Genomic DNA, 22,189 nt, shown 5'->3' on the forward strand with positions numbered 1-22,189 from the left:
CTGCCTACTCTATCCCACCCCCTTGCAGATGCCATTGTAATGAGGTCATCAATATTATTCACTTCACCTCTCAGTGGTTTTAACCTTACGGCTGTTCGATGTATAAACATACAGCCAAAAGAATAATTCTGCTATGACTCCAATACTCAGCATGTCCCTTCCCTGTTAAGTTCCCAAATTGTAGCTTTTTCAGTGACCTTAGCATGTGTGTGTGAGAAAAAAATGTTCATAGTTCCCTCTGCGTTTTATTAATTTTAATCTCATTTGACTTATAACAATGTTAATCAAGGATGAAGACTTTTTTTTTTGGCCACTGCCCATCAAACAACCCGAGTCAGCTACTGTTCACTCCTCATATTGCTAACCTGACCAGGTCATGCAGGTTAAGCAGTTACTATAAACATTTTCTCCCCCCCTTCAGTGTAGCCTGCTTTTTATATTTATGCAAACTATTTGATCACACTCGTACATGGACAACTTTTGCACTGTTTGGATTTTTATTTCAATCTTTGAAAATCACTCGTTAAACGTTAAAGCCATTCGGTCTTTTTCAAAATATCGTCAAGATCAGGAGCTCTAAGAAAGGAATAGTTCATAAATCATGTTTGTGAAGGCTGGACATTCTAGCTGACTTTGGAGATCTATTACTGGTTAAAATGAGTTTTATACAGACACAAATGCACATTGTTTTGCATTATTTTTGATTCAGAAACTTAAAAAAAAAAAGTCTTTTCAGTCATTTTTGTCCATTCAAATTTTGTTCAAAATATACGGAGAATCAAGTTGAATCAAAATATGAAGCCAGTATCGTGAATCAAAATGAATTGTGACTATATTGTTACACCTTTTAATAATAATATTTCTTGACTTGACAAATTCATGCGTTACATACTGACTGTGCTGCTCTAATGCACTTGTGTGTATTAAATACATTTAAATGAGTGAAGCTCAGTCTACACCGTGAGCAGTGATACGGCTTCTCTCCTGTGTGAATACGCTGGTGCTTCACAAGAGTTCCTCTTTCAGTAAAACTCTTCCCACACTGTAAACAGTGATACGGCTTCTCTCCTGTGTGGGTGCGTTGATGTGTTTTGAGTGTTCCTGCCTGACTAAAACTCTTCCCACACTCTGAACAGTAATAAGGCTTCTCTCCTGAGTGAATGCGCTGGTGCTTCACGAAGGTTCCACTAACAGAAAAATTCTTCCCACACTGTAAACAGTGATACGGCTTCTCTCCTGTGTGAATGCGTTGGTGAATTTTGAGAGTTCCGCTATCCCTAAAACTTCTTCCACACTGTGAGCAATGATACGGCTTCTCTCCTGTATGAATGAGCTGGTGCTGTTGCAGGGTGTCCTCTCGGGTAAAACTCTTCCCGCAACGTGAGCAGCGATACGGCTTCTCTCCCGTGTGAATACGCTGGTGTCGTTCGAGATGATTGCGCACAATATAACTCTTCCCACATTCTGTGCAGTAATACGGCTTCTCTCCTGTGTGAATGCGTTGGTGAGTTTTGAGAGTTCCTCTATCCCTAAAACTCCTTCCACACTGTGAGCAATGATACGGCTTCTCTCCTGTATGAATGAGCTGGTGCTGTTGCAGGGTGTCCTCTCGGGTAAAACTCTTCCCGCAACGTGAGCAGCGATACGGCTTCTCTCCCGTGTGAATACGCTGGTGTCGTTCAAGATGATTGCGCACAATATAACTTTTCCCACATTCTGTGCAGTAATACGGCTTCTCTCCTGTGTGAATGCGTTGGTGAGTTTTGAGAGTTCCGCTATCCCTAAAACTTCTTCCACACTGTGAGCAATGATACGGCTTCTCTCCTGTGTGAATGCGTTGGTGAGTTTTGAGAGTTCCTCTATCCCTAAAACTTCTTCCACACTGTGAGCAGCGATACGGCTTCTCTCCTGTATGAATGAGCTGGTGCTGTTGCAGGGTGTCCTCTCGGGTAAAACTCTTCCCGCAACGTGAGCAGCGATACGGCTTCTCTCCCGTGTGAATACGCTGGTGTCGTTCGAGATGATTGCGCACAATAAAACTCTTCCCACATTCTGTGCAGTAATATGGCTTCTCACCTGTGTGAATGCAATGGTGTGTTTTGAGAAATCCCACATCACTAAAACTCTTCCCGCACCGGATGCACGGGTACGTTTCCGGCTTTGTTTCTCTCCAAGCGGTGTTAATGTGGTGAATTCCAGATGAAATCTCTTCACCACCAGAGATCTTCATGGGTACGTTCTCATTTTTAATCTCCTCCAATTTCATCATAGCAGCAGCTCTTGCTGTGCTTGTGTGCAGAAGTTAAATTTGAGATTTGTTTGTAGGAAAGTGTACACAAAAAGGAGGAGACGATCAGGACGTGTTCTCATTCCTGGAACATAGAAAGAAATAGCTCTAAGAAAAGAAATGAAGTCCATGTGCACAACAAAATGTAAACCATAAGAATAACTCTATAACCATGAGAACAGACAATTCATCTGTGTAGAGCCTGCATTTAATTCATTTCTTTGTGCATTTTAAAAGGATTGAATCCTTTAGTTACATCATTTCATCCTTTTGTAATAACAAGGCAGAAAATATATGGTATAAAATAAATTTAAAAAACCCACTGAACTAACAAACTTCACTATTTTGTCTCAGAAAAATCAGCAGATGAAGACAATGCTATCCTGATAAATTAGCTACATTAATTATGCTAATAACTGCTAGCTAGCCACTGAACCCATCAGTCAAAACCGACAGGCTCAGTGAATCGCTAGCAGTAGGGTTGCCAACCATCCCGTATTGTCCGAGACATCACGATTTATGGGTAATTTTGACTTGTCCCTTCAGGGACAGCTCCAGTCCCGTATTCCAATCACAGCCTCGTTGCGCCAAAACTCACGGTTGTTAGTAGTGACAGACCAGTGTGTGTGTGGACTGGCCGCTGGTGAGCGGTATTGTACGTCAAAATGAGCAGTGAACCTGCAAAGAAAAAAAGACTTTGTAGCTATAAAAAAAAAAAAAAGAGTGGGAAGCCAAAAGGCCATGGGTTAAAGCAGTCACCGACAATGCAAAGAAAGCGTTTTGTACAGTATGCTGCTGAGAACTATCCATTAGCCATGGTGGCGAGAATGATTTAACTTGCTATGAAGCCTCAGACATTCACAAAAAGGCTGTGCTAGCGAAAGGAGGAAGCAACATTGGTACATTCTTCACCGCATCTATGGCAGAAATCAACAAAATTGCCGCAAGTGAGGTAGCTTATGTATACCATACCATCAACTACGGTCTTAGCTATAACAGCACTGACTGCACTGTTAAATTAAATGGGACTTTATTTCAAGGATTCATGTGTTGCTAAGAAGATGCACTTGGGCAGAACCAAAGCTGAGATGATCACCATGAATGTTTTAGGACCAAGCACAGTGGGGAAAGTTCTGTCTAACCTTTCTCCAGCCGAAGGTGAGCCTGTCTATTTTTCACTTGCCACCGATGCCTCGAATAAGGGAAACAGAAAAATGTTTCCGGGGCGGCACGGTGGTGTAGTGGTTAGCGCTGTCGCCTCACAGCAAGAAGGTCCGGGTTCGAGCCCCGTGACCGGTGAGGGCCTTTGTGTGTGGAGTTTGCATGTTCTCCCTGTGTCTGCGTGGGTTTCCTCCGGGTGCTCCGGTTTCCCCCACAGTCCAAAGACATGCAGGTTAGGTTAACTGGTGACTCTAAATTGACCGTAGGTGTGAATGGTTGTCTGTGTCTATGTGTCAGCCCTGTGATGACCTGGCGACTTGTCCAGGGTGGACCCCGCCTTTCGCCCATAGCTGAGATAGGCTCCAGCTTGCCTGCGACCCTGTAGAAGGATAAAGCGGCTAGATATAATGAGATGAGAAAAATGTTTCCAGTATGCGTGAGGTATTTCTCTGTGTCTGATGGTGTACAATCGAAGTTGCTTGACTTTTGAAGACAGCGATGAAACAGCAAATGGCATACACCAAGCTCTAATGACCTGCCTGGAAAATTATGAGCTGGATATTAGAAACAACACTGCACATGCAGCCGATAATGTCTCATCTCATCTCATTATGTCTAGCCACTTTATCCTGCTCTACAGGGTCACAGGCAAGCTGGAGCCTATCCCAGCTGACTACGGGCAAAAGGCGGGGTACACCCTGGACAAGTCGCCAGGTCATCGCAGGGCTGACACATAGACACAGACAACCATTCACACCTATGGTCAATTTAGAGGAAACCCACACGGACACGGGGAGAACATGCAAACTCCACACAGAAAGGCCCTCGCCGGCCACGGGGCTCGAACCTGGACCTTCTTGCTGTGAGGCGACAGCGCTAACCACTACACCACCGTGCCGCCCAGCCGATAATGTGAACGTCAATTATGGAAAACATCACTGTTTACAAATTACTCAGCAATAATAATAATAATAATAATAAGTTCAACTTATATAACGCCTTTCAAAAAACCCAAGGGCGCTTTACAATTATAGACAAAGAAAAAAAATAATAAAAAATAATAAATAAATGAATAAATAATAAAAAATAAAAAGTACACCAAGTAGGGGTCAGGATGTAATTCCAGTGGTGTAGCAGCCACAGTCCCACCAAAAGGCGCATGAAAACGAGTCCCACATCTCCAGCACAGCCGCCGTCGGCCACATCGCTCCAACACCACGCCGTGGATCTACACAGCGAGCAGAGAAGCTCCGCCACGCAGAGCGCTGGTGTGTCCCAAACCGCCTGCACAGCCGCCGCGACGCCACCGAGCAACATCGCTCGGAACATCACGCCAAGCATTAAAGTGCAGAGCGCTGGACAACCACGAATGTTAAATGAGCAGCGAGCTCACTGCAGTCCACAGCTGGGAGCGCAGGCACAGCGAACCAAGGCCTAGAGGGAACCAACGCCCAAAACTGGGTCTGGAGCTACACCACAACTGGCGGACAAAACACTCAAACAAACATCAAACTACAGAAACACACAGAAAAAAAAATAAATAAAATGAAAATTGAAAAAGAAAAAAAAATAAAAATAAAATAAAAAGCTCTGGTGCTGCTCTCAGCAGCGCAAACAATGGCATTTTAAAAGCCCACATCGCACATAGTACATCAAACATGCCAGCGATCAGCTGTCAGTGGATATTGAGACCCTTGTTGTGAAAATATACAGCCACTTCTGTGTCGGCTTCTCGGAGAGAGGAATTACGTTCCTTTTTCACTTTTGTGGATATAGAGTGGTGTGAGATATCACATCATGTGTGCACACGATGGCTCTCCCTTCATCCTGCTGTGCCCCCGCCATGTATTGTTGAGAACTGGGATAAGTTAGTTTGACAATGGTTGGTTTCGGCTTTTCAGTGTTTGTGGCATATGGTTATAGTCTAGTGCTATTTCAAGAAAAGAACATAAAATGTAAGAAAACTTGGAATAATTGCCTTGACTATTACTGTGAACCATACATCCAAGCAAGTACAGCAGTAGTTTGCCCTTTTACACTGTGAAAGGAGTAGATTTATAGTATGGTTAATGAAACTTTGAGATTTATATTACTGTTGGTCAGCTGCTGGGAGTGCGCGCATGCGCACACACCTGGAGGAAAGTGTCCCTGATTTGGGGTTGAGGAAGTTGGCAACCCTAGCTAGCAGTTATTAGCATTTATTACTTAATTTTTATATATTTATCTATAAATTAGCATTTTGACTGAGTAAAAAAAATCTAAGATATTAGAATTTAAAATAAACTCGCTATAGTGTTAATCATCAGTTTAATGCACTATTATAACTCAATGCACCACATATTCGCCAAGGATGAATACAAAATGGAGCGTTATTCGCTAAATAGTGCACTACATAGGGTGCACATACTCCTAATTCATACCCTATGTAGTGGACTTAAACAAGAAATAGAAGTATATTTGGAATTCAGCAATTCGCTCAGTTAGCAAGCAACTTACCTTAAAGCTGGCTTTAAAACCAAACGTAGTGAACCATCTCTCTCTCTATATATATATATATATATTATATTATATATTCTATATAATTTTTTTAACTTGAGGAGATCTAATTATGCCTTTCTACTACTAAAAAACAAACAATTTTTATATTTTTCCAAAGGCTGCAAAAAAAACCCCGCAACGCTTCTTCTTCGTGGTTTATCTGCAGTTTAGTTTTAGAGAGCATCACTGCCCCCTACAGTGAGTGAGTGTGTATTTCACAAGAAAGCTGTTCAGCTCAGGGATTGGCCTGTTTCAGTCACGTGATTTCAGCCGCATTGAGCTTGTGGCCCCGTTGCTGGGATACGTCAGAGTGTCCGCCATATTTGATGTGGCAAATCTTCCCCGGTGGTTCTCAACTGGGGGGGCGCGCCCCCCTGGTGGGGCGCGGAGGTACTCCAGGGGGGTCGCGAGTAGGCTTCATGTATGGAGGAAAAAAAAAATCTGGGGCTAACAGGCTATAGTAGCTAAGCAGATGCAACACATTTACCCATGTCAAAATGCAGGACATTGGACTATTACATACAAATCAATACTATTATAAAATCTATCATCAATCTATCATAAAATCTTGTGTGTGTGGCCGCATCAGTCGGGGGAACTGTGATATGTTCCCAAGCCTTGCAGACTTTATCAGTAATGCAGGCACTTCCCACGATTTCTCATCTGTCTTTCAAGCAGCGTCAGAGCACCTGTCGGTAATGAGAAAACAGTTTGCGGCATACTTCACAGAGGATTATCGCTCTTTTGCGTGGGTTCGAGATCCATTTGTGTGTACTGCTGACGAACTTCCAGTTGACATGCAGGAACAGCTTATTGAGCTGAAGAGTGACAGTAGACTTAAGGCAGTCTTCACCTCATGCCCTCTTTCGACATTCTGGGCAGCATTGATGCAGGAGTACCTGCAACTGTGTGACGTAGCCTTGAAACTGCTCATCCCATTCGCATCGACCTACTTGTGTGAGCCAGGATTTTCAAAAATGACTGCGCTCAAAACGAAATATCGCAATCGTGCGCAAATTGAGGATGACTTGAGACTGTGCTTGTCAAACATTTCGCCAAGAATCGAGGATCTTTGTAAGGCAAAGCAGGCTCAGGTCTCGCATTAACGCAAATGCAGATCACAAAGGCACAGTAAAAAGTAAAACCTAAATTCACGCCTGGTCCCAATTCCCAATGATATCAATAGCCAGCTAATGATAAGCCTAATAAAATACCTAATAAAAACACTAATAATAATAATAATAATAATAATAATAATAATAATAATGATGATGCCTATTAATAATAATAGCATAATAATAATAATAATATCAACAACCAACAACAGCAATAATAATAATAATAATAATAATAATAATAATAATAGGCCTAATAATAATAATAATGCCTGAAAGAACATAAGTCTTGTACTACTGCCAACAGCTTAGTAATGATAATAGGCCATAATAATAATAATAATTATTATTATTATAATAATTATAATTATAATAATGCCCGAAAGCAGATTAGAAATGTGGTGCTACTGCCAATTATAACAATAGCCTAATAATGATAATAGGCCTATGTATTTCTATGGAATGGATAATGCTACTACTGCTGCTACTACTACTACTACTACTAATAATAATAATAATAATAATGATGATAATAATAATAATAATAATAATAATAATAATAATAATCTAGCCCAGGGCTATCTATCTATCTATCTATCTATCTATCTATCTATCTATCTATCGGTCGATATAAGGTGCTGTAGGTTGGGTGGCGTCACTGTGGGTGAGTGTGTTTGGGGGGGGTGGGGGCGGGGCGAGAAGAGGGGCCCCCAGCTGCAATGAACCAGCTTTGGTGGGGCCCAGGTTGCAAAAGGTTGAGAACCCCTGCCGTAAACCAATGCAAGTAAATGGACTGAACTTCATAAAGCCCCTTTCTACAATAATATTTAACTCGATGCCTTTTATTCACCCATTAAGACACACACGTATATATTTGGGAAACAAACAGGCATCAAAACAACATATGACGCGGTACGCGGTGGTCCGGATCACCGTATTTTCCATACAAAACGAGGGCATTAATTAATTATTTTTCCTGGATTGTGGTCCGGTTCACCGTATGCTGTATTATATTACGATATAAATAAAAACTTACCAAAATCATACTGTGTTTGTCATTTAATACGAGTTTTTTTACAAAGTCGTACATCATTTGTTATTTTTTCTCAAACCGGAAGAGAAATGCATGCGTAAAACACACGCGCAATAAAAGATACCAGTTCTAACGCATGTAAAAAAGCGGGAGCTGCCACGAGGGAAGTGAAAAATAATTTATCTTTATGGATAGGCCTAAACCATGCAACATCACAGTAAGACTTTTTATTTGTCTTCTGAACTTGGTGGTCCGGACCACACCTGAAAACGGCGTGGTCCGGACCACAACGGTAGTCCGGACCACCGCGTACCGCGTCATATATAACTTTTAATGTGATGGTTATAAATAGTGTGCGAAATACCCTGTACACTGCAAACTAGCGACAGATACGCGATAGATAGCTCAGGTAAGCTAATCAGTCAGCATACCGTAGCAAGCTACCAAAACCTGAGGCCACAATAACCAACCTACAAGACTGAATATGATAAATGATGGAAATAGTGGAAAAACTGGAAATAGTGAATGAAAATAAAAATGTACTGTTTTATTTATTGAGTCACCACACAGACCTACTCTCGTTGAATAAAGTGAGCTGAATGACCGCCAAACTGAGTTCGGCCAGGTTCTAACGTCATACCAAAACAAAATACATCACTGATTCCTTCACATTCAGAAAGGTTAAAAACATTCATCATACGTTCAAAAACGGTCATCATAGTGTGGCACTGTATTATCTAATTCTCACTGCTTATAACTCTACACCTCCCCGGTGGAGATGAGCTGGGAAACTGAAGACTGAAGGAACAGCTCCCTCTCTGATCCTGACTGTCTGACCTGTTCTGTCCAAATCCTTCATATTAGCCACAAAGTCAGAAAAATCTGTTCGTAAAATTATGTTATAATGACCAAATACAATGAAAAGTATTTTTCCAGTCTCACCTGTGAAAGGTAATCTCATGTGATCTCGTTTGGACGGTAAACCTGTTGGTACAGTTAAACACAGCACATGAATGAGGCATCTTTATTCTCGGCTACTGTCTAGACGCTATACCAGAGACGGTTGAAGAATCTCCACTTTGCCACATCCAATATGGCGGCGAGGATGACGTATGATTCTACGCAGAATGCGGCGTCTATATTTATATGTCTATGCTCTATAGTTCCAGTGTCTCCATTTTTTAAAATAAAGTAGGGCATTATAGAGTTTCTAGGCCTTTTAAAATCAATTTACCGTATTTTTCGGACTATAAGTCGCACTTTTTTTCATGGTTCGGCTGGCTATGCGACTTATACTCTGGTGCGACGTATATATGCTTTTTTTTTCACCGCGGAATAACTGGAGCTGATGCTGAGTCTGACGACAGCCACGCAGAAGAAGAGGAAACGGCGCTTCGTCTGCCACTGGAGTTGGCAGAGTTGTTCAGAAGCGACACCGAGGATGAGGAATTCAATGGATTTGCTGATTTGGAGTGAAATCGTCAGCTTGATAAACTTGATTGACCTGTGAGACCTGGAGATCAGATCACACAAGACATGAGTTAAATTACTCATTTTAAGGATTTAAGTAGGGTATTTAAAAGCAGTGCCCATGGGACTTCGTGGCTCAGGTGGATAAGGTGCCATACCATAAATCCGGGGACCCGGGTTCGATTCTAACCTGTGGTCGTTTTCCGAGCCCTCCCTGTTTTTCTCCTGCTCATTAAAAGCAGTGCCAGCAAACATAAGTGCAATCAATTCAAGTAATAGTTAAGAAATAAAGGGTTTACAAAACAAGTTGGAGAATTCATTTAAAAAAATTTAGTAAGCTTTCTTGTTTTTTTGCCATTTTTTCCACAGCGCAAGCTAACGGCTACAAAAAACCCGGTGTTCTATTGAGCAGAAGTATACACCCCATGTCCCTCCCTCTTCCCCTTTCGCATAGATTTTGTGGATGTCATAGGAGAGAAATCAATAGATATCAAAATCAAAACCGAACACTAAACAAATTTTTATTTACTTATTTAATTTATTGTTTGATTTTTTCCCTTTGTGATGGTCACGGAGGTGATCTGATCCATTTAAATAGCTGCCGGAACACCAAATGAAATGAAAATAGCTGCCGGATCCGACAACGGAGGTTACGGATCTTGTTCCGTCATGTTCTGGCTCAAATTAAGGCCTGAAGGCCTATAGGCTATTGAATAACTTGATGTTACGGTACATATTCAGCCAGTTTTTCTCTGGGCTATTATAAATGATTTAGTTTTGCATTTTTAAAAATAACTCTCCTTCCAAGATGAACTTTATTCTTCGTCTCTGATGTTATGGTGTTAATGGTCTGAATAACGTTTAATGTTTTTATCTGATATGACGTTAACTGGCAGGCGCACTTTCTGCCTGTTTTTTTCTCTGAGCGGTTGTTGTTGTTTTTTTTCACTAGACGGTTGTTTTTACTACCGTACCTGTCTTTGGAGATGATATACCTATAGCCTACTTGACCTCTGATTTGATGAAATAAAATTCGACAAAAATGAAGAATGACACTCCTCAATGATGACTACAGCTTTAATAACAAAGATGAAAGAGCCATGGGGCGATAATAAGCCCTACCGGTAAAAATATTCTAAAAACAAACTGATTAATGCATCAGTAATAGGCTACTAATATTAGTTATAATAATAATAATAATAATAATAATAATATAGGCTATTAGTAATAACGATAGTGATAGTATTAAAGATAGTAGTAGATATTTAAAATAATCAGACTAGGCTACGTACAGGGCAAAGGGCGCGTTATCACTGCTCAGCTGTTCGGTTATTAAATAAACAATGCAGTCGCGCAGTAACCACGCGCCGCTTATCAGATAGAATCACAGATTCTATGGATAGAATAACCCTTCAAAAAAGTGCGACTTGTAGTCCGGTGCGACGTATATATGTTTTTTTCGTCTTCATAATGCATTTTTTGGCTGATGCGACTTAAACTCCGGAGCAACGTATAGTCCGGAAAATACGGTAATACTTTTTACAAACAGGGTGAGTAGGGATATTTCATATGAAATCACATACAATGAACAGTTATTCCACGGAATCGAGTCGTACATGGCTGGAAGATTTTATAGAGATTTTATATGGAGCTACTGAAACTTCCTCTCTACAGGTCACGTGACAACGTCATTTCAAGCGAGCTTCCGGAACACTGACTTTCTCAACAGCGTTCATGAACTCGAGACGTCGAAAGAGGAGTCTTCTGACTTGAATATAGTGTTTTTTTATTTTTTAAACAGGATTAAATGAGCATAACTAGATCTCGTGAAGTTAAGAAAAAAATATTGTTCTTGTATCTGTAACTGAGATGGTTAATTACGGCTAGCTTTAAGGTAAGTTATACTAATGTTTGTTAGCTTTGCTAGTGGCAGAATTCAAAATACTCTTCTGTTTGTTGGCTAAGTGCACTACATAGGGTATGAGTTACTAGCATCAGGGGCGGACTTACCATTAGGCAAACCAAGGCGGTTGCCTAGGGCCCCCAAAATTTGGGGGCCCCTAACAGTCAGCCCCGTCATGGTAAACACCAAACAATATATATGTAATCTTAATTTGTCTCTGATATTAAGTAGTCAATGATATAAATGGAAAAACACACCAAAAAAGCATCAGAATATCGAATTCATGTGTATATAGTATTTGTCTCAGTACGCCCCCGGTTGTTTTACATTGGACTAGTCCATGATCTGACGACGTAGACAGGTGCGCGACAGAAATTCAAACCAAAGCAGCGGGAACTGTAAACAAGATGAAGCGTAGTTATGAGAGTGGTTGTGCTAAACGAAAAAAAGGGCACAAAGCGAAAATAATGCAGCTGTACTTCTGAAACTAACTACATTTTTCAAATCGCCTGAGTCTGCTACAGCCTCAACCTCCGCTGTTGAGGAATGTGTTCGTGTAGTTTGGGTTCCATACCTCTGCACACCACCTTTCTCTGAAGACTTTGGAGAAGCCAGCAATAAGTAGGACTTTCTTTCTCATATCATTATGATGAACAATGGACATTTGGAGATTAAGGACTTTTCAGTAATGTACTGCCTGCAACCTTTAAAAACTCATACCTCTCTCTTTCTCTACCCCCCCCCCCCCCGCGCACACACACACTCTCTCTCTCTCTAACACACACACACACACCATTATGGAATGGTGATGGAATACATGAACAATGGAATTTTGAAGATGAAGGACATTTCAATAATGTACTGGCTGCATCATTTACAAACTCACAATCCCTCTGTATCTGTCTCTCAACCACTGTATTGCCTGTCACTAAATGGCTCCCTCCCTCCCTCCCTCCCTCCGTCTCTCTCTCTCTCTCTCTCTTTCTCTCATACATTTATCTTGGCATCAGTCTTATTCCATTGAAATGTAGAGGTTTTGATAGAGTAATATCCATTTGTGTTGTAGTTCTGATAACAGTAAGATAATTTTGTATCTCTGGTAATGTGTATCTGGTAATATGTATCCATTTGTGTTCTACTTCTGATAAGAAGACATTTTATATCTGGTAATATGTATCTGTGGATTAAAAATAATTGGATTTCAGATATCCTTGTTTTATTAAAATATGGAGATTGACTTAAAATTGGCTATCTCTCTCTATTGTCTCTTCTTCTGTTGTTTGCCTTGTCGCTCTCTCTTTCTGGTTTGATCTGAGCAATAAACACGGTCAGAATTTTGGCAAATGCTGGAGTAATCTCAAACCTGTATCACTGTGGAGCTTATTTGGAGCACATTGTTGATGGCAGTTTGCTATCTTTTTTTTCTGAATTTACAGCAAGGAGATATGGCATGTGCCAAGTAGGGATGACCATTATTCTGTGTGTGTGTTTCAAGACTGACTTTTGAGGGTCCCATGTCTGTATTTCGCCTAGGGCCCCAAAATGGCTAGAACCGCCCCTGACTAGCTTATGTGAACTATGTAGTGCACTACTTAGCCAACAGTCCTCTTTTGTATGGTGTATTGAGTTACAGTTCATTAAACTTTATTATTAATGGTATTCACCCCTTACACATATCCCACAATCCACTGCACTGTGTGTGTATATATATATATATATATATATATATATATATATATATATATATATACACACACATACCCGCCCACCAGCTGGGAGGTCCGTATTGTGAAATACCGTGACTTCCCAAAGGCCGAGGTCAGCATTTTCAAGGCCGAGGTCACGGTATTTCACAATACAGACCAACCTTAGGCCAAACAAAAAGAATTGTTTGTTTCCTATTACATGCCTTGAATACAGACTAATACAATATAATACAGACTATTTATATATAACGTTTTATCTGCACTTTACTGTTTTTACTATTTATTTTCTTGTGGGCGGTACGGTGGTGTAGTGGTTAGCGCTGTCGCCTCACAGCAAGAAGGTCCAGGTTTGAGCCCCATGGCCGGGGAGGGCCTTTCTGTGCGGAGTTTGCATGTTCTCCCCGTGTCCGCGTGGGTTTCCTCTGGGTGCTCCGGTTTCCCCCACAGTCCAAAAACATGCAGGTTAGGTTAACTGGTGACTCTAAATTGACCGTAGGTGTGAATGAGAGTGTGAATGGTTGTCTGTGTCTATGTGTCAGCCCTGTGATGACCTGGCGACTTGTCCAGGGTGTACCCTGCCTTGAAACTTGTAGAACTGGAAGCCTTTTGCAAGGACGAATGTGTGAAAATCTCCCAGGTAAGAACTGAAAGATTATTAGCTGGCTACAAAAAGTGTTTATGAGCTGTGATACTTGCCAAAGGGGGTGTTACTAAGTACTGACCATGCCAGGTGCCCAAACTTTTTTGCTTCAGGTCCTTTTCATTTTTTGGTATTTTATGCCTGTAAATGATGGAAATAAAAATGTAATCTTGTGGAAAGTATTAAAGAAATGTCTTGTCTTTAACTTTAGGCCTTTTGGTGATCGGTTCATCTTCTGCTCACTTAACTATTCACAGTAATAGACATTTTCAGCAAGGGTGCCCAAGCTTTTGCATGCCACTGTACACGAATGCTTAGGAGTGATTTTCAAAATATGAAATAAAAGTCAAAACAATGCAAAAGTTGTCCATGTGTGAGTGTGATAAAATGGTTCGAGTACAAATGATGCATAAATATAAAACGTAGATTACATTAAAGGAAATAACTTTTTTTGCCCATTCATTTTCGGTAACTACTTGACCTGCAGACACGGTCAGGTTAGCAGTATGAGGAATGAATAATTGGTGATACAGAAAATGAATGAATTATTATAATCTCACTGGTGTATTTCAGGTGATGCTGTATAATAAGCCATTTGTTCTGAAAGATCCTGCTAGATGATGAAGACACTTAGGAACAAGCAAGTGATAAACATTAGCCTTATTCAGATTGGATTGTTTATCAGGGAACATTGTTAATAAATGTTTACATCTGGACAGCAATAAAATTACTACAGAGTGAGTTTCTTGTGGGTCATCATTTCTACGATTCCAGATGTTTGTGTCACGTGATTATGCTCCATTCACATTATGGCATCCAGGCATTCAAAGAGACACTGGCTCTTCGGATTGTTCTTATTTCAATAAAACAATTACAAAGTGAACAAAAACCATCAAGTTTTCATTTCAGAACTTGAAGTGTTTAATATCTGGATGAGCATCACTGATGGTAGCAGTTGTGAAACTTTTTTTAATGTAAGACAACATCTGCAGCGGCGGCACAGTGGTGTAGTGGTTAGCGCTGTCGCCTCACAGCAAGAAGGTCCGGGTTCGAGCCCCGTGGCTGGCGAGGGCCTTTCTGTGTGGAGTTTGCATGTTCTCCCCGTGTCCGCGTGGGCTTCCTCCGGGTGCTCCGGTTTCCCCCACAGTCCAAAAACATGCAGGTTAGGTTAACTGGTGACTCTAAATTGACCGTAGGTGTGAATGGGTGTCTGAGTCAGCCCTGTGATGACCTGGCGACTTGTCCAGGGTGTACCCTGCCTTTCGCCCGTAGTCAGCTGGGATAGGCTCCAGCTTGCCTGTGTAACAGTGCCAAGAAGGGGCACACTACTTTAAGCAATTGTATGAATGACAGAGACATGAGTTCCGTGTCAAAACATATACAATCTTTTATTTTTCTTTAATCAACACAATAATCTTAAAATACCGGCAATAAAATCTCACACACACACACCAGACAATGACTTATGGGTGGTGCTGCCCCCTGATGGAGGTGTTCGACAGCAAACCCAATTGTGCTGAGGTAAAACAAAATTAACAAAAACACCACAAACCAAAATAAAACACAGCAAACAAAATAATTCACAGCAAACCAAAAGAAAACACACAAAAAGCAATTTAAAAATTACAGCACACCCGGTTTGGGCAGCGAAATAAGCAACTAATTGCAGGGTGGCAGTCACCATGAGCAAACAGGAGGAACAAGAGGGGAAGAGGACAAAACGGCAACTCTGACCTCTCACAGTTATGGCCCTTTTCCACTACCCTTTTTCAGCTCGCTTCAGCCCGACACGGCTCGCGTTTCGACTACCAAAAACCAGCACGACTCAGCTCATTTCAGCCCTGCTTAGCCCCTAAAACTCGCACCGTTTTGGAGTGGGGCTGAAGCGAGCCAAGCCGTGCCGAGTGAGGCTGGGGGCGTGAGCAGACACTCCCCTGTGCACTGATTGGTGAGGAGGAGTGTCCTCACATGCCCACACACGCCCCGCGAGCGCGCTGGGATCTGTAAACACCGCAAACCTGGAAGAAGGAGAATTACGAGAATTTCTGAAGCCTTATGCGCCTCGCCTCATCTATACACTCTTGCCAGTATCTGTCCGCGTTGTCGGTGACAACAAGCCACAGCACCAAGACCAGCAACACTAACGACTCCATGTCCTCCATGTTTATTGTTTACTATTCGGGTCGTGAGACTACCGCTTAAAAGCTCACTGATGTCACTGTTTGCGCTGCTTAACGACATCACGTGACGTCCACCCACTTTCGCTAACTCCACCCAATGTGTCCACCCACTTCCAGCCAGCACGGTTCAGCGCGGTTGTAGTCGAAATGCAACTCCAACAGCCCCGCTCAGCTCGACTCAGCACGTCACGGCTCAGCCCGACTCAGCCGCGTTTGTAGTGGAAAAGCGGCATTAGATATCACACGGGCCCTAGTGGGAATAAAAATACATTTACTTGACTGCAGCAACTGGCTATCACAACTAAAAGAAATAAAAAGCAAGAGCCTACCGAATATCTGGCACACACCACCAAAAAGGAAGCACACGCCGCCAAGGGAGAGACTTCGTTTACCGAACCGTCTCGTGATGTATGCTGCAAGCCAAGAATAATGTCAACACACTGCCCCACGAAATGTTCAGTACACACGCAAGTAAGTTTGTAAACTCACCTGAGCAAAGATCAGCGAGCGCATCGGACGGAAAAAGATGGAGCACTACTGCTAGGCAGTTAGCAAACAAGCAGCCAGAACGAGCAGCCAGTGGCAAAACGAATTCCCTCCGAGGCACAAGCAATGAGGATTGTAGAAGCCAGAGCCGCTAGCCTTGTATGTTCCTCTCAGCAAAAAAAAAAAAGCATTTGTACAGCCATCCGGCTTTATACAGGTGTGGCTAGCGGTCACCCAATCGCGAGCCCAGGTGAAGCACCGCTGAGGGACCATCACCAAATTACCGTTTCATTCCAACCACGCACAGAAGAGGCGCAGATACAGCGATGATCACCAAATTAACAGCACTACTGCTACAATCTGCCCCCCCCTTTGCGTCGTTGTCCCGACGACCCAAAAAGAGAACGCCAAACCACCAACTAAAGGTCTTCATTGTTACCTTCCCTTACTGAACTGTTGACAGTTCGCGGCAGCCGGTGGGGATTGGAATGTTTTCCTGCTATAGTGCGGGTTGTTCGCCACTGACCCCCATTGACTACTACCGACGAAGCGGTGGGACTGAAAAGCTGTAAAACTACAGGGCCATCTGCCACACCAGTGCCAGACATGGCAAGGGCACGATCATTAAGAACCACTGTGTTGGAATCTAAAATTGTCCCACCAATCAACGGAGGGGGTTCAGGGGCCACAACAAACAAATCCTCTTCATCAGAGTTCTCCTCATCCTCGGGAGAATTACCCAAGCTCAGCGGGGCCTCTGACGGAACATGGTCTGAGGGGAGCCTCTCTACACATACCTTCAGCATGGTGCGATGTACATGTTTAACCTGTTGTGGCTCACGCTCGGGTGCAATGGTGTAAACCGAACCTCCTTGTGGAGGTGCCTTGATGATCCAATACACCACTGGACTCCACAAGTCATGGATCTTGTGGCGGCCTCTGACAGTTTGGTCTCGTAAATAGACCTGCTGACCCTCCTCCAGTAGTACATCATTTACATTGGCATCATGATTGGCCTTTCAACGGTCGGCTGCCAGTTGTAAATGCTTCTTGACCTGTTCCCCAACTACCCTAAGCCGAGTTTGGTGCTCACAGACCCAATCGTGTACATCTCCAGCAACCGGTTCCGGGAACCGGCCCAACAGAAAATCAATTGGGAGACGTGGCTCCTGGCCGAACATGAGGAAATATGGCGACTCCCCGGTTGTCTGATGAGGTGTACTGTTAGAACAGCAGCTGGGGTAAGCATGAGACCCAATCTCTCTTCCTGGAAACGGGCAGAGTGCGCAGAAGATTATGAAGCGTCCGACTGAATCGTTCGCACTGGCCGTTACCGGCCGGATGATAAGGTGTTGTGCGGGACTTCTGTACCCCATAAAAGCTGCATAGCTGCTGGAGGAGCAAAGATTCAAAGCACCGTCCCTGGTCTGAATGAATGCGGCCAGGCACCCCAAACCTACAGAACCATTCTTCCACGAGTATCTTCGCCACGGTGACCGCACGCTGATCCCTAGTGGGCACTGCCAAAGTATACTTGCTAAACACATCGGTTAGCACCAAGACATTTTCATGGCCTGATGCAGATGGTTCAAGCAACGTAAAGTCCAGCGCCAGAATCTCATTCGGGCAGGCAGCCAATAAGTGTTCCATAAAGCTGGATGCAACTGGCTTAGCATCCTTGGCTAACTGGCATCATTCACACTCCTGGCACCAACGCACAACATCTGTGGTCATGCCAGGCCAGTAGCAACGCAACCAAAGCAGCTCTGTGGTGCGTTCAACGCCTTGATGCCCATGTTCTTGATGTACCTGAGTAAGCACTTCTTGCTGCAGACAAGTGGGCAAGACCAATTGCAGCACCTCCTCCCCCCCCCGGCGGAATATCCGCCTATACAACACCCCTTCCCATTCAACCAGCCGATCCCACTGACCAATCAGGATCGACAGCTGCTTACGTTCCTCTGGTCCAGGCTGCCTCTTCTGTCTCCAGAAGGACAAGGCCTTCCCCAGAATCAGATCGGCCAGCTGCAAACTACACAAATCAACGGGGGTGTGACTGGGGAGGACTGAGACGAGAGCCTGACTTGCCCACTGTGTAGGCCTGGATACGAAAGCCTGTTGAAGAGACACCGCCACAGCAGTGCCAGGAAGCAGGCTTTGCAATCCAATCTCAACTGGGTTTTGTCGCGAGAGGGCATCTGCATTGGCATTACTTCGCCCTGACCGATATCGCAATGAAAGGTCAAAGGATGCCAACTGTGCCACCCAGGGCTGTTCAGTTGCGCCCAGTTTGTCAGATGCCAGGTGGCTAAGGGGATTGTTGTCCGTATACACCACGCACTTGTTTCACCACAAATACTCCCGGAATTTTTCTGTCACGGCCCACTTGAGCGCCAAAAATTCCAACTTCATGGAACTGTAGTTAATCATATTGCGCTCAGTGGGCCGTAGACTACGGCTGGCATAGGCGATTGGTCTCGCCTTCCCCTCCTGCTCCTGTGAAAGGACGGCCCCCAGTCCTCCATGACTGGCGTCCACTTCCAGGACAAAAGGCAGGGAGAAGTCGGCGTACGCCAACACCGGGGCCTTGGTGAGTTTCCCTTTTAAGCCATCAAAACTTGCCTGGCAAGCCTCTGTCCAAAAACTAGCCAATGTTTTAGTGGCAGGTCTGCCCTTGCTAACGGTTTGCTTGGCCACCAGCTTATGCAGAGGGGCTGCCAATTTGGCAAACCCCTCCACAAACCGCCGGTAATAGCTGGCAAACCCAAGGAACGACCGCAACTCAGACACAGTACTGGGTACCTGCCACTCTGCTACCGCTGCAATCTTGCCAGGGTCTGTGGCCACCCCCTGATCTGATACGACATGGCCTAGATAGCTAACCTCCCTCTGAAAGAAGGCGCACTTGCTTAGTTTCACTTTAAGGCCTTCCCGCTGAAGCCAACTGAGCACTAGCTCCAACCGTTCCAAATATTGTGCGACCGTGGATGAATACACAATATCATCCAGATATAAAAGCAGCGACTGGCACTGCTGGTCACCAAAGAGACACTGCATGAGACGTTGAAATGTAGATGGAGCATTGCAGAGCCCAAATGGCATTCGATTCCACTCAAATAAGCCAAATGGGGTGCAAAAGGCGGTCTTGGGCTTATCCCATTCAGTGACCGGAACCTGGTTATATCCACTCACCAAATCCAAAGTGGAGAACCAACGGGCCCCGGTCAAAGCATCCAGTGACTCTTCGATGCGTGGAAGTGGGAACGCATCTCTCCGGGTTTTGGCATTCAATTGGCGGTAATCAACACACAAACGCAATTTACCGTCCTTTTTCTTCACCAAAACAATTGGTGAAGCATAGGGACTACTGCTCTCCCAGATTACCTGGGAGTCAAGTAGTTGGTTTATGTGTGCCTTCACCATGTCATAATCAGACGGGGGTATCCGGCGATACCTCTGGCGAACTGGCACATCATCCAGGAGCGGAATATCATGAGAGAGCAGATTAGTGCAACCCGCATCACCATCATGGGCAGAAAACACAGTGTCAAACTGCCCTAACAAAGCACGGACTTGTCCCTGTTCAGAGCTAGACAGATAACTGGATAAGTCCAGTTGAGTTATTTGCTCCTGGATGGTGGGTGTCACCAAGTCAGCGGTGTGAGAGGCAATGGTAGCTATAATCAGAGGTGGAAAAACCCAGGTGCAGAAAGTAAAAACCCTGCCACATTTTTGCTCCAGCCAATTCAATGAACCAGCTGATCCTAATTACCACATCCCCTAAGCCAGGTTGATGAGCTAATTGGTGAAATCACCTGTGTTGAGAGCACAGGCAGAAGGAAAACCTACGCAGGACTTTTACTTTGTCAATCCAGTTTTTTCACCTCTGGCTATAACTGAAGAAACCGCTGACACACCTGCAGGCAGACTAACCACATAAACACATTGTAGCCTGAGGCTATATGGGGATACAAAAGAATGTCAGTGGTACCAACATTAATGACTGGAATACAAGCCGTACCATTGTTGACCCGTACCAAGGCTGGGGATGCCAGCAACCCTGAAGGCAGGCCGGATTCCAAGGGCTCAAACAATACAATGCCACTAGCATATTGGACCAAACAAGTGGCTGGAACCAGTTTCATAAACCCACCCGGTACACGGCAAGCTCTTCGGCCTCTGACCTTCACCCGACCTACTGCACTAGCGGAGGGCTGGATGTCGGCCTGGTGGCAATGCTGGAAAGCTTGGAAAAGAGGTGCCGGAGCCTTGGATATCAATGGATCCTTCAGGAGAGCTAGCCCATGCTGGCCGAACAGCTCTTGGTAACACCTACTCAGGACATTCATTCCTAGTACCCCAGGCACCTGATTAAGGGCATCTGGGGGGTCCTTGACTACCAAGATCCCACAGTTTGGCATTACCTTACCGCAAAGCTGGACATCCAACTCCATGTAACCAATATAGGGGATGGCCAACCCATTGGCGGCATGAAGCTGGAGCCAGTTGCATGATTTCAAACTACTCGGCCCCATGGGTGCAAAATGCCTTTGAAAGAAGGTTTCAGTCACAGTGGATACCATAGATCCAGTGTCAATAAGGCAGGGCACCTGTACCCTTCCTATAGATATGTCCAAATGAGGACAAGATGACAACAAACTTGCTGTACTAGACCGATCAGTCAACTCCTGTGAGCCAATAAGGTTCCCAACCAAGCTATGACTCAGCAGCTTGGTGGGTAGGAGTTTCCCGCCGGGATAGACAATTGAGGTGGATTGCCACTAGAGGGCCAGTCCGTGGAAGGCATGGCAGCCTGGGCCTGCGATCGCACCCGCTCGCCATCACATTCACGGGCATAATGTCCAGGGCGCTGACACCTATGGCAGATCAATAGCTGCCGTGGAGGAGGACGGGAAAACTGACGAGGCGCCTGCAATGAAGCAATACTTTGTGTCAGCTGATTCAATTGGTCCTGTTGCCGTTTAAGAATCTCCTTCAGTTCACTGAGCTCAGCGCTGTGTGACTGACTGCTACTCGACAACTGGGACCCCCCCCGGACGCCATACTGTATGCCCTGGGTGGCTGGCAAGGAGTAACTACGGGCCCTAAAAGCACCCGGCATGCCCTCCCGTTCCCACCTAATTGCCTCTGCACGTACCTCGAGCAAAGTAGCTTGTGGCTCCCTTCGTACCAACTGTTTCAATTCTCGGCGAAGGGCGCCATCTAAAACATGCTCGGTAAATTGATCCCACAGAAGAACTTCGGAATTGGGCACTGAGTCAGGAGCAGACTGCTTCACTTTGTCCATTAGGCTCAACAAGGCCAAAGAAAACTCTTGCAGGGTCTCTCCATCCTGCTGTTTTCTGGAGAAGAAACCCTCTTGGAGATTGACGTAAGATTTAGAACACCCATAAAGCTCCTTCAAGATGGAAATGATTTTATCGGGGTCCTTGCATTCCTCACTAGGCCGAAATTTAATCTCCTCTCTCGCTTCCCCCACCAGATGATCATAAAGAAAGAAAGCTTGCTCGCAGCGCGCCAAGTGTTGTGCACGCATACATGCCTGAGCCTCTTCGACCCACTCTTTGATGTTCATACCAGACCTACCGTACCACTGAACTGTGGACATTTTCGGTCGTGTGGCACAAAACAAGCCTTTCTGTTCGTGGG

General features: G+C 44.2%; 1 protein-coding gene across 2 annotated transcripts in view; it reads right to left on the reverse strand.

The window, feature by feature from the left end:
• Positions 1–239: 239 nt before the first annotated feature.
• LOC132885411 (zinc finger protein 850-like) overlaps positions 240–22,189 on the reverse strand; it is a 35,963-nt gene continuing 14,013 nt past the window's right edge. The window contains exons 1-2 of one of the 2 annotated variants that reach the window (XM_060920063.1): positions 5,945–6,129; positions 240–2,372 (exon numbers count right to left, since the gene is read on the reverse strand). In XM_060920063.1, the coding sequence (XP_060776046.1) occupies positions 878–2,269 (1,392 nt within the window). In that variant the 5' untranslated portion in view covers positions 2,270–2,372; positions 5,945–6,129 and the 3' untranslated portion in view covers positions 240–877. Of the gene's footprint in view, positions 2,373–5,944; positions 6,130–22,189 lie in introns of those variants that run through there. The other variant, XM_060920064.1, reaches the window with a different exon arrangement.

Source organism: Neoarius graeffei, chromosome 4, assembly GCF_027579695.1.
Source record: "Neoarius graeffei isolate fNeoGra1 chromosome 4, fNeoGra1.pri, whole genome shotgun sequence".
NCBI classification, from domain to species: domain Eukaryota; kingdom Metazoa; phylum Chordata; class Actinopteri; order Siluriformes; family Ariidae; genus Neoarius; species Neoarius graeffei.